Source organism: Bubalus bubalis, chromosome 3, assembly GCF_019923935.1.
Source record: "Bubalus bubalis isolate 160015118507 breed Murrah chromosome 3, NDDB_SH_1, whole genome shotgun sequence".
NCBI lineage: Eukaryota > Metazoa > Chordata > Mammalia > Artiodactyla > Bovidae > Bubalus > Bubalus bubalis.
In genome coordinates this window covers 25,024,544-25,037,031 of record NC_059159.1, presented here as the reverse complement: position 1 = coordinate 25,037,031, position 12,488 = coordinate 25,024,544, and the positions used below count along the sequence as shown (strand labels likewise).

Here is a 12,488-nt window from a genome sequence, read left to right as displayed (position 1 = left end):
AGTGGCCAGAGCAGCTCTTTGCCAAGGCTGAGTGGAGGTCAAGGGGAGAGACTGTGGGCTCCTCCTTTGATACTGCTACATGTCTTTTTTCTTTTCTTTTTTTTTGGCCTTACCATGAGTCATGTCGGAGAAGGCAATGGCACCCCACTCCAGTACTCTTGCCTGGAAAATCCCATGGATGGAGGAGCCTGGAAGGCTGCAGTCCATGGGGTTGCTGAGGGTCAGACACGACTGAGCGACTTCATTTTCACTTTGAACTTTCATGCATTGGAGGAGGAAATGGCAACCCACTCCAGTGTTCTTGCCTGGAGAATCCCAGGGACGGTGAGCCTGGTGGGCTGCCGTCTATGGGGTCACACAGAGTCGGACACAACTGAAGTGACTTAGCAGTAGCAGCATGAGTCATGTGAGACCCCAGTTCCCCAATCAGGGATCAAACCTGTGTCCCCTGCATTGGGAGAGTGGAGTTAACTACTGGACCACCAGGGAAGTCCCTGATACTGCTACATTTCTCTCTGAGCCATTTTCTATCAGTTTAGCATGAACTGGTCTCCTACTCAAGGCCAGTCCAGAAGGAATTGTATCCTGGTTTTGTTTCCAAAGGGAGTCCCAGGTGGCATATTGGTAAAGAATCCACCTGCCAATTGTGGAAATGCAGGTTCAATTCCTAGGTTGGGAAGATCCCCTGGAGTAGGAAATGGCAACCCACTCCAGTATTCTTTCCTGAAAAATTCCATGGACAGAGGAGCCTGGCAGTCTACAGTCCATGGGATCGCAAAGAGTTAGACACGATTGAGCATGCATGGCACGCATTTGTTTCCAAATCAGGATAGAGGTGAGGAAGTCCTGCTGAGGCTCTCCAATGGTAATCCCCACATTATCTGTTTTCAACTATAGAATCAGGGTTTGAAGTCTTTGTAACTAGCAATAGTAAGATGGAAAACTTACTTCCTGGGGCAGAATTCCACTGGAGATTGTAGAATTCTCCCCTATTAAGTGTAAGTAGGTACTGTCTTCTCCTGGGGACTTTGGAAATCCTCAGCCCTCTTTTACCCAAGCATTTTCTCCCTGGGGGAAGATGTTGAAAGTTGGAGGTTAAATGACTTGACCAAGGTCACACTGTTGGTGGCAGAGCAGAGATGAAAATTTCCACTAATCTTCCAAGTCCTTAATCTGGCTCTCATTGGGCCATGCCACAGCTGCTCCCTGTGAAAGGCACAGTTGCACCTCCTGAGGACACTGGACAGGGATGCCAGGTATTGAGGTGTCTGCCGTTTCAGCCCCTAGTGACCTTTTACATCCTGCAGCCTGCTCAGACTGCGGAGGAAGCAGCTCTGGAGCAGTGGGGGTTGCCATCTGCAGAGCTGCCCTGGTGAAGATAACAGGTTGTCTGTCAATGTATGAAGCCTATGTATGGCCCGGACCACAGAGCTTCCACAGGAGGAGAAATTAAACCTGTCTCACACACCAATCCCAGTGCTCTGATTACATTTACAGAGGTCATGGCCTGCATTCTGTCACCATGGAAACCTCTCATGCTGCCAGTGTGTCTTCTGTGTGTGTCGTTGATATTTAAAGGCAAAGTCACAGGCCCCATTGCCGAACTATCTGCTGCCAGGAGCAGTCGCTCTCCTTCACCAGCCCGAGTCCTGGTGCTTCATCCCAGAGATAAGAAATGGAGAGAAGGGTCAACCTGTCTGTACCAGGCAGGCCTCTTTAATAGAGCCAGGTTTGCAGGGAGGGGGGCTCTGGGACTCTGATATGGCGGTTTTGGTATAGCAGACATGGGGGAACCAAAAAGCACCCGACTTTGGCAGAATGCAAGCATCTCCTCGCCACCCCGGTGCTGAGTAGAGCCCTTCTCTCTCTAATAACTTCCAAGTCATGAGCACATTTCAGAGCGGCCAGATGGAGCTGGGGGAGGCCCCTGTGCCTGAGTGCCCTTGGTGGTTTCGATTTGTACATCTGGTAGCTGTGTGAATTGTGCTGATAACAATACCATTTATGAAGGATCCCTGCTTCTTCCAAAGACCCCACAGCACTGTCCTAGAAAAAGCTATCAGGGGAGTGACTTATCAGGAGTCCCAGGTGTTGGAAGAGGTAAATAACACCTGATTCAACAGAGTAAGAAAAGAACACAAGTGCTGACTCGGCTTGTGACCATCAATTTTTTCTTTCGTCTCAAGACAATTATTTCCACACCATTGAATGGAGTGTAGATAACACCGGCACCTTAATAGACTGGGAGCAGAGGCTGTTTAGAGGAGATTTTAAGCACTGTGAGCATAAAATGAACATGAATATTCTGCAATATGCATCTTACAAGTTGTCATTAAGTGGATGGCCTCAGTGATTTGATGCAACAGGCTTTGATTGGAATATTGAGCTCTGAGAAAGGAAATTCTGCATCAATAGTCTCACGATGTGGAATATCACATAGTACTCAATAAGACGTGTCATTGTGTTGATAGCACATATGCTAAAAAGTACAGCAGCAGATAATAATGGCTTGACTCTCCAAAAGGAGCTTTTCTTTAGGAATTTACAACCACTCTCTGAAGCTTCTCAATGTCTGTGGAGGTGGAACATGGTATAACCTGAAATTACCACTAGGGAAATGGACTGGATCTATTTGATTTAATTTCTAATCTTCCAGATTATGGGAATCTCTGTATTTTCTCCTACATTTTCTATTTCTCGATTTCTTTATTTTTTCCTCCAGTTTCTCATTTGCTTTCTTCTTTTCAAGTTTTCTTTTTTGCTTGTTTTATCCCTAGTCCATCACCCCTTCCTCTCATCACCACGCCCCCCATCCCACCCCTGCTTTTGGAAGAGCTCAGGCCTGCAGCCTCCAGACTAAAGAGGCTACCAACTCCTGGGATGTCATCTGCCTTCTGATTGATTCTTTCTGGGGTCTGTATTTATAGTGATAATTTGACTTCTGCCACAGTGAGTGAAAAGAGGAGTTAGTATCTCATGCCTTCAGATGAATGTTTTCCACATGTGACTTAGAAGCACTGCAAGTATTCTAGAATAGACAGGACAGGGAAGAAATCTTTGGAGGCGGGCAGGGAGAATCTGCCTGCTGATTATCCCACTGCATTACAGCCTGGTGCCAAGGAAGCCAAGGCCACTCTTTTCATCTCTGTAAAGGCAAGTTAGCTTCATAGAGGAAAAACTCATCCTTGAAGACCAATGGCACCCATATCTTGGCCAGTCTCTCCTCTAATATATCTTTAGTGAGCAAGAAGGTTCAAATGAGAGATTATGGATGATTCAGGCATCAAGCACCTCCCAGGGCTATTTGTTGCAGGGGATGAAAGCAGAAATGATAATAATTGCCACCATATGTGAATCACCTACCATGCTGCAGGTGTTATAAACACAATATATATGAGGTCTTTGAATCCTCACAGCAACCTTGAAAGTGCTAATAGTGTTACCACTGTACAGATGAGGAAATCGAGGTATGGAAAGGACAGGTAGTTTGCCTGAGGTCATAGTAGGCAAGTAGCAGATATGAACAGAGGACAGTCTGACTTCAGGGCCACTATGCTCTATCACCTTTTTGGTGGGGTCAGGATTGAGTTTTGGGATACATATTCTGCAACATGGATGCAGAGTAGCATGTAATAATGGGGATATTGGATATTGAGGGATACTGAGGATTAAAAGCCATTTCAGTATCATTCTCAACAAAGATAATGAGAACCCAAACCAGTGGTGACACTCAGGATTCCAAAGCCATTGTGAGCAGGGAAGATTGGCCGGATTGGTGGATATCTGGAATGGGGATGAGGAAGGGTCCAAGATGAGTCCTACATTTTGAGTTTGGATGACTGGACAACAGCAGTGTCTTTATAATGGTTACAATTTATTGAGCATATAACATACACTGCTTATAGATGCCATCTTATTTAAGCTTTGTAATTACCCTGTAAGGTGGGGATTATGATACCCAATTTACAGATGAGGAAACAGACTCATAGAGCTCTGTCCAGAGGCTTAGAGCTGGTAGGTGGCTGAGCCAGAACTGGGACTCACATTTTTCTTAGGCTCATACAACTTTCACTGAACTTTGTTGCCATTACAAGGATTAAGGGGACAGGAAAAAAATTGGTCGAACTGTTCAGATATCCAGGTGGAAATGGGGAATAGAGATATCAATTAGAAGAGTAATCTACATAAAGGAGAAAGTTGGAGCAGTGGGAGAATGAAACCCTGTGAACTCAGAGAGCAAGGAGAGGAAATGGGAAAAGGCAAGTGTGAAACTTTGGTGAATACCTGTGACTAGAAGGTGAAATGAAGAGAGCCAAAGAAAGAGGCAGAGAGACAATAGGAAAGAAGAAAGAAGGAAGAAGACCAGGATAGGGAAATGCCAAGGAAGCTGGATACCCAAAGCAAGAGTAAGAGGCCAGTGCCACCCAACATAATGCAGACATAAGTTGGTAAGACAGAGCAAAGGTGAGAAGGAAAGAGGGCATTGATGCCCTTGAGCGAGTTGCTTCACTGGTGCAAAGACAGACAGGCAGACATGAGATTTGATGAGGGAAAGGAAGAAGAAAAGATGAAATTGGAGAAGGTCTCAGGGTCGAAGGAAGGTTTTTATTTGTGTTTTGTTTGTTTTTAGGATCGAGGAGACCAAGGATGTTAGCAGACAGAGGGAAAAGCTGAAGATGAAAAAGACTGAGAGTGAAGATCTAGAAGGTGGTAGGAGAGTGGGGATCAGGAATTCTGTGAAAAGAGGAGGAACAATCCACCTTTAGAAGATAAGAAAAAGTAAAGTCTAAAAATCAGCACAAGGACTGCGAGTACTGTCTTGTATGTGAAAGAGCATGGTTTACACTGGTAGAAAATGCTGTTGGAAGCTTCAGAAGTCCAAGGATGTTGAGGACATTTAGGACAAGGGTGTTTAAGAATACACATCTAGAAAAGAAAACATCAAAACGGACATGGACACAATTCTGAAGGAAAGGAAAGAACTTATTTGGGGGACCCAAAGGTCATTACACACAAGATGTCCACTAAGGGAAGGGTATTTTCACCCAGATTCTTGCATTGAAATAATCAGCCATTGCTGGCGTTATTTCTGACTCCAGGTAGTATGTCTGTTGGTATTTGTGAATATTGTTGAGTCTGGCTAGATTACATCAGTTCCTCTTAGTGTGCCTCTTCCTCCAAGCATGTGTCGACCTGTGCCATGCAGGTTATTTCTCTCAGATCCCAGATAATAGCCTCTTCTCTTACCTTGAATCCCTCCTGCCCCTACCCTGAATTCTAAAACCTGTAGTGAATTGAGGGAGGAGAAAGGGCAGAAATAAAGGAAGGGGCTTACAAAGCTTAAACTTTTGCTTTTTGAAATAAATGAAAAGATCAGTTCAACCTTTGCAAGGTTGCTTTCCTTCTATTATTGACCTTTAATTTCTGTAATCACCCCTAAAAGAAAGGGTTACTCTTTCCATAGTTTTCCAAAGTTATCATGTCTGCAAATATCTAGCCTAAAAAATTAGCTTTGGCCCCACCTGCTTCTCATGCAGATTAACCCCACAGACTGCCTGCGCATCCTACTCAGACAGTGCGCAGCCTCATCTGCTGCAGCTGACACTTTCTGTATGCACCCCCACCCCACCTCCACTACAGATTCCCAAGAGAACCAATCAAAGCGAGAGAATGTCAGAGTCAGCAACCTCTGGTCTTTAGGGCCTCTGTTCAGCTCAGCAGTATCCATAGGGGATGTCTAATGTGGTCTAAGGGATAGGCAAAGAAGATAAAAAACAAACAAACAAAAAAAAACCCGATTGAGAAATACAGAGAAACAGAATGAAGGGAGAGATAGAAATATAAAGAACAAAGAGAGAAATGTTACCATTCAGATGCAGGGGGACCAACTATGATGGTTTCACAGAGCTGCTCAGTAATCTCTGGACTATGATTATCTATCTCAGGTGTTCAGTTGTACAGGAGCTTTGGACCAGCACTAGAGAACCAGGATTTTAGTATCAGAACAGCCTCTGGTGAGCTGGGTGGCTCTGGGCAGAGCACTAGGTCAGTTCCTCGTCTTAAATTTGAATCACCTTGAAAATTCCTGAGTTTTAATAGTCTCTCATTCTGTTCTGAGCCTGGGCCTCACTGAGAACCTGTTTTGGAAATGTTCCCTGATACGATATGAGAACCTGTTTATTTTGTTGTATTAGTGCAAAGAATCTGGAAGTGTGAGCGGGGAGACCATGGAAGTGCATCATGTGCATAACAGGACCCTCCTAAATCGAAAGGTTAGCTAATTGGTAAAAATAAGGCTTCTGGCAAGCTATGAAAACCTTGTATCTTAAGGCCACCAAGCGATGAGCCCAAGCAAGCATCTGTGTCCAGCTTCTCTGCCTCAAGGGTGCCATGAGGCTTGGTTTCCAGGGTCTTGCCAAGCATGCCGTGAGCCTGGTTCTTGGCACCAGCTGGATGCATCATCCCTTCTTCCACGGTCCTTAATGAAGTGTGCAGCACTTATCCTCATTAGGCCCCAGCATCGTCAATAAAAGAGTCAATAAACCCGGTTGATGGGGTTGGGACCGAGGGGCTGAGATGCAGCGGCCGCACATTCACAGGGCAGACGTCAGCTCGGCCGCATGTCGTGACCCAGCATCCAGGGATCAATAACCAACTCGGAATAAAGCCCAAGAGCTGCCCTCTGCAGTCTCCTCTCCAGACCCATTTCACCTGGGGCTGAGCAGTGCCAGCCAGCTCCTGCTTTGCTTGCAGTTGTTCCCGCCCCATGCCATTCTGGGTGCCAGATGCTTTTGTTTCTTCCTGACTGAACCCTCCGAACACCCCATGGATGCATATTTAGTGAGTGCCCACCTGGCACGAGAACATGAAGATGGCATCTCCAAGCAGCCGAGAGGCCAGCATGGGCCCTGTTTTCTGTGTCTTGTCTGCTGACAGTGTGGGAGGGGCCCCTGTGGACCAGGTGGTAGACTTTCTGCGTGTTGTGCTGTGGAGTCCATTTCAGCTGCTCTGCATCTCTTTAGATACCCTTATCTTATCTAATTACAAGGAATTTCAGATGAATTTCATGGCCTTTGCTCCAAAGAACCTCTTATCTGTGAGGGCCTTGTATTTTAACCTTGTCATTCTTTTGTTGTTAGCCTTTAAAGGAGAGATAGCTAAGAAAGGGATGCTAGGATCTTGCTGGAATTGGGTTTGGGGGGAGGGGAAGAAGAGGGAGGCAGACAGACCTGGGACTTTTGTATTCTGCTCCATCCCCCTGCCTGTGTGTGGAGACAGCTGGCTGCTTACTTCCATGACAGCCACATGGTACCCAGCCACACAAACAGGACCCAGGCAGCGACTCATCTGCTGCCAGCCTCTCCAGATCCCTTTGATATTTCCGACAGAGCAGTAAAAGACTCTTGACTATCACATTTTGCCTTGCCTCTCTCCACCTCCTCTAAGACTCCTCACTATGGTTTCCATGGCTACCCCCAATCAGATTTGGCTTCCTGCAAAATTGGATTTCAAAGAAGGACAAGGCTTCAAAGGAATTTGTCCATTTAACAGAATGTCATTAGGAGTGAGGCTGACTGTTGAACCAGGGTCCTCAGATGATTAAGGAGGGGCTGCGCTCATGTGTGGAGGCAGGTTTCTGTCTGCAGTGAGGAACCTTGATGCAACATGACAATGGCGTATTGGAATCTGCCACTCACCGCACACTACCCAACTGTGCACCTCCCTCTACTCCATCTCTCTGCACCCAGAATGGATGTAGAATATCTTTGCCTTGAGTTTCTGCTGCTTCCCTTGGTATAAGTAAGCTATGACAGGCAGTGAGGCCTGATAGGATATGCAATTACCAGAGTTTATTGCTTTTTATCAAACAACCCTTTAACTTGTAGCCTATTTCAGCATTTGACAAATACTCTTGAGGAAGGGAGGGAGGTTGTCAAATTTCCTCCCACTGTTGAGAGTAAAGCAAGGCAAAGTGCTGGGGTTACATATAGGAGGGATTGCGCTCCCCTTGCTCTTTAGATCAGTTTTAGATTTAAGAAAAATTGAAACTGTAGTACACAGAGCTCCCTTGCCTTTTAACACATGTCATAGTACTCAGAAATGATTCCAGAGCAGCTACAATTTTATAGAAAGAGCAGTGAGTGTGGGAAAAATGCCCCAGTGGGGAACTGGTCTTACTCTGGAGCCTGAAGGAGGCAGCCTGCCCATGTTAACTTTCCCAGGGCAAGGACGCCTTGCAACAGGGGCCAGATTCCCCAGAAACTCTAGCCAGCCTCTGTCCCCTACACTTCCACCCCAATTACTGCAACTGGTAGTTGAGTCAGGTGACTGTGAAACCAAGGCATCATTCCGCTTCAGGTTGCAGCACTTAGATGTAGGCTCAAAGCCGCTGGACCCTTTAAAGGATCAAGCCCCCAAACTTGAAACTATCTCTGGAGGGAAAGCTATGCCTGGAGGCAGGAACTGCTTCCAGGAGTCCTCTGAACAGTTTCTCCTTGCCCCCCATCCCCACATCCATGGTTCTGTCATTATTTCCCCCGAGGTTACTGTAAAAGCCACTTCACCCATCTTCTCTGTTTCCTTTCTCTTACTACTCCCAATCCTTTCCACATATTCTAGTGTACATAGAATCTGATAACAGAAACTCTATTTTTTACAAAGAAGGAAACTGATAGAGGTGAAGTGAGAAGTGCAGGGGCTCAGGTTAGCTCACTCCCCATCTCAAAATTTGTGGCTCCCAATGTCCACTCAAATGAGTTCAGAATCCTCACCCTTTCAAGTTCCTTCACAGTAGAACTTCAGTTTTTCTTGACACCTGTAATTTCCAGCCAGAGGCTGTCCTTGAGCAGGAGAAGGCTTTTCCATCTTTGTTTACTCTGGTCCTTCCACCTGCCCCCTTGCCCCTTCAAAGTGTAGTGTCTTCAGAGCCATTTCACATGCCACATTCACCACTAAACCTCACACACATTTCCCCTCCTTTTCTATATTCATCTCCCTCCTTGTATCACCCATGGCACTTTATACTTTTTTCATGATACTTGCCCTATACTTAAAAAAAAAACAACAAAACTTAAGATAACTGTGGATTCACAGAAGTTGTGATAAGTAATCCAGAGTGGTCCTGTTTCCCCAGGTAACATTGTGCAATATCACAGGATATCACAGCTAGGACACCTGACACCTACATACTCTGAATGAGAAGGAAGCCCACTTTTGTTATCTTGTCCTTCACTTTCCTGCCTTTTAAACTCTTAAAGGGAAAGGGCTGGATGCTCCTCTCCTTTAGCTTTCTCTCTGGGTTACTGCTTCTTTTTCCTCTCATCCTTTTAGCCTTAGGGAAGGAAGGGATACTTTGCCTCCCTGTTTCCATTGCAGCGGGACTGCTTTGATTCTCCCTGAAGTTGGTGACTTGAGATATTTATTGGGACTTATAATCATTCCCTCCAACAGCCCTGGTTTGCCTGACCAACGGTTCTGCCCTGGTTTTCCGGGCTTGGACTCGCGAACTGGGCCGGGAATGACTGCGGCCCGGCTTGGCGGGGACTGACCCTGTCCTTGGATTCCGCCTCCTCGCGCCTCATTTCGGCCCCACGGTGGTTTCTCCACCTGCCGGTGAGGCCTGCGGTCCGGAGCTTAGAATGGGGAGCTCCCGGGGGCGAGATGCCTGGAGTCGCGTCGCGTCTTTGTTTTGACAGGGAATGGGGGTCGCGGGGCGGGCACCTCCTCCCTGGGGCGCGGGAGCAGGGTCGCGGGCGCAGGGTCGCGGGCCCCGTGTACAGGTGTCGCCGCCGCCCAGGCGCCCCGCCCGCCGCGGGCCGCTTCCTGAGCGCGCCCCGCCCTGCGGCTCGGCCCCGCGGCGCCGGCGACTGAGGGCCAGGTGCCGCAGCAGCCGCCCGCCCGCCAGTCCGCCTGTCCGGCCCTCTCCCGCCGCCCTCCACATGCAGGCCGCCGCCGCCCTCCCCGAGGAGATCCGTTGGCTCCTGGAAGGTAACGCCCCGCTGGCCCGGGCGCCGCCGAGCCCGCCGGGAGTCGCACGTGCCGAGCCGGCAGCAGCCGAGACCCCAGCGGCTCCCCGGCCTTCCCCGTCGGCTCCCTCCCGCCTTGTAGAACCTCGAGGCTGCTGCCCGAGCCCTGACTCTGCAGAGCCAGCTGTTCACCCCTCGCTCAGGGGTCCCTTTCACTCCTAGTAACACATTTTCTTGTTCCTCAACGCGTCTCCACCTCCCACTTAGCCTCCCGGCTTCTCAGCAAGTTCTGGCCGGTTCAAGGTCCCCGGGCCGCAGTGGCTGGCCTTCAACCTGTCAGCCTTTCTCTTCAGGACGCCCTGCGTCTGTGGGTTACGCGCTGGCCCCTCTCCAGCCCTGACTCTGTCCCTTCACAGAGAACCCTGACCTTTGCGCTTAGAGCTCCCCACTGTCTCACGGGGCTGTTAGGGCTCATGGGCTCCTGTCGGCCAAGGCCTGGACACCCAGACCTCAGGCCTCCTTCACCCGCCCGCCGACTCCCTCTTGCCCCTGGGCGGTCGGATCCCAGTGTTATATCTCCTACCTTTCTAGAAGTGCCCCATTGTGGTGTGTTCACCCTCAAACCGTAGAGCCCATCAGTCCTTGTAAGAGTTAAGGCCATACTAACAACACATCCTGCTGTAACACTCCAGAGACACTTTTTGCTAATGGGCAAGATCTGCTTGCCTCCCACTTTTCCTGGTGAAAATGTATTAATAATTTGCTTTTCCTGTAACCGACCTTCCTGGAAGGATGGGGACCTGGAATCTGTGTTTGCATAAGGGTCCCAGGAGGAAACTGCTCAGAATTAAGCCTTTTGGCATCGAGGTGACATTTTTGACACATACTTAACAGATGGCCTGTTTTCGGCAGGTCGTACTTTTGGCAAGCAGTATTTTTTTTTCTCTTCAGTTTCTCTCAGTTTAATTGGTTTTATATCTCCATTACCATGTTATCTTGGTATAAATGCCTCCTAATCAAATATTTGGCTAGTCTTTTCAGTCTGTTTGTAGCACTGTTTCCATTCTGGGTTGCTTCCATAAAAGCTGTCAACTATGTATTTCTTATGAGGTGAAGTTTCCAAAATTTATTTTGCTTGCGACTTGAGTAAATCTAAATTTGCAGAATAGAAAAGTATTTGTGGGGTAAAAGAGCTTCATCTGGATGTCTAGAAGGAACCCAGCCTTTCCGTCTGCTGTTGGCTCAATAATTCCAAATATAAAGAGAGTGTACTGTGTCTGGTTTCCAGGAGAGAAGGAACTGTGGCAAAAAGTTTCATTCTGCCTTGCAGTTGAAGATATAAACAGATTCTTTTTATTGATATCTGTCATTTGTTGAGAGGAAACCTGTTTTACAAACTAGTTAAACTATACTTACATTTTGTTTACAGCCTTGATAGAAAATTCCTTTTTATTTTCAGAGGCTTACAATGACATCCACTCCTTCAGCATTTTTGATGTGCAGTTCTTTATTGTTCAAAACTGACACTTTGGTAAACAACTCATTTCTGCACCTGCCACCTTCCTTTAGTTTAGATTATTTTCTTGTTAGCTGACTGTTTTTAATTGAAGTCTTCAGATCTCCTCCTAAAGCAGAACCTTTGTTTGCTGACAAGTAGAGCAGAGTATGAATGGAGATTAATTGCATGTCACATACTTCTGTATCAAACTTGCTGTGTCTTAACAATCTCTCTTGGTGCTCAGGTCTTTGGAATATATAGAACAATCCAAGATTAAATTCTAAGGAGCTATGTTGGTTAATGTATTACTTTAAAGCCCCCTTTTTTTAAAGTGTGTAATTAGAGTCTGAATCTGAAGTAGAGAAAAAAATGTGAAAGTGGAATTCAACCAATAATTCTATTGAAAAATGTTTGAAGAATATACTTTTGAAAGGTTTGTGTAATCATAGCAACATATTGGTTGTAGGTTTTGTTTTTTATGGAACACACTCTCTCTTGTAGACCAACAGAATTATTCACTGTACTACAAATAGTTTGTAAATATTAGAAACCTGTAATGGCTATCAATTTATCATCTGTTGCTGTTTGTCTTCCCCCACCCACCCCCACACACACTTTTTAACTGCTGACAATTAGAAAATATGTAGGTCCTGATCTCTATATTGTTACTCAGTGGAGGGAGTCATAGGGTGAGAGTGCTGCCACTTAGGTGCTGCCACAGGCTGTGGGGGTGGAGTTTCCACAATGAATTACTACTTTCATAAACCAAGGCATAAGCATTTGCACAGTGATTTAATGCTGGCCATCACAGCCATAACTTTAGCATTTATTTATTTATAACTACAAGAGCATAAATGACAGGGGCGTTTTTTGACATAATGTGTGTGCTTTGAAAAATAAGATATGCAAAGCATTATGAAAGGTTTATGCCAGATTTTGCATAATGAAGGGAACAGAAATGCTGAAGGTCTAAAATTAATTTTGTTTAAGGATAAAATTTTAAACATTTGACCAAGAAACTCCAT

At 46.5% G+C, this 12,488-nt stretch overlaps 1 protein-coding gene across 1 annotated transcript in view; it reads left to right on the top strand.

Moving 5' to 3' along the window:
- Positions 1–9,837: 9,837 nt before the first annotated feature.
- Positions 9,838–12,488, top strand: part of SKAP1 (src kinase associated phosphoprotein 1) — a 307,365-nt gene continuing 304,714 nt past the window's right edge. Inside the window, exon 1 of the mRNA XM_025280272.3 lies at positions 9,838–9,987. Coding sequence (XP_025136057.2) covers positions 9,939–9,987 — 49 coding nt within the window. The 5' untranslated portion in view covers positions 9,838–9,938. The remainder of the gene's footprint in view (positions 9,988–12,488) is intronic.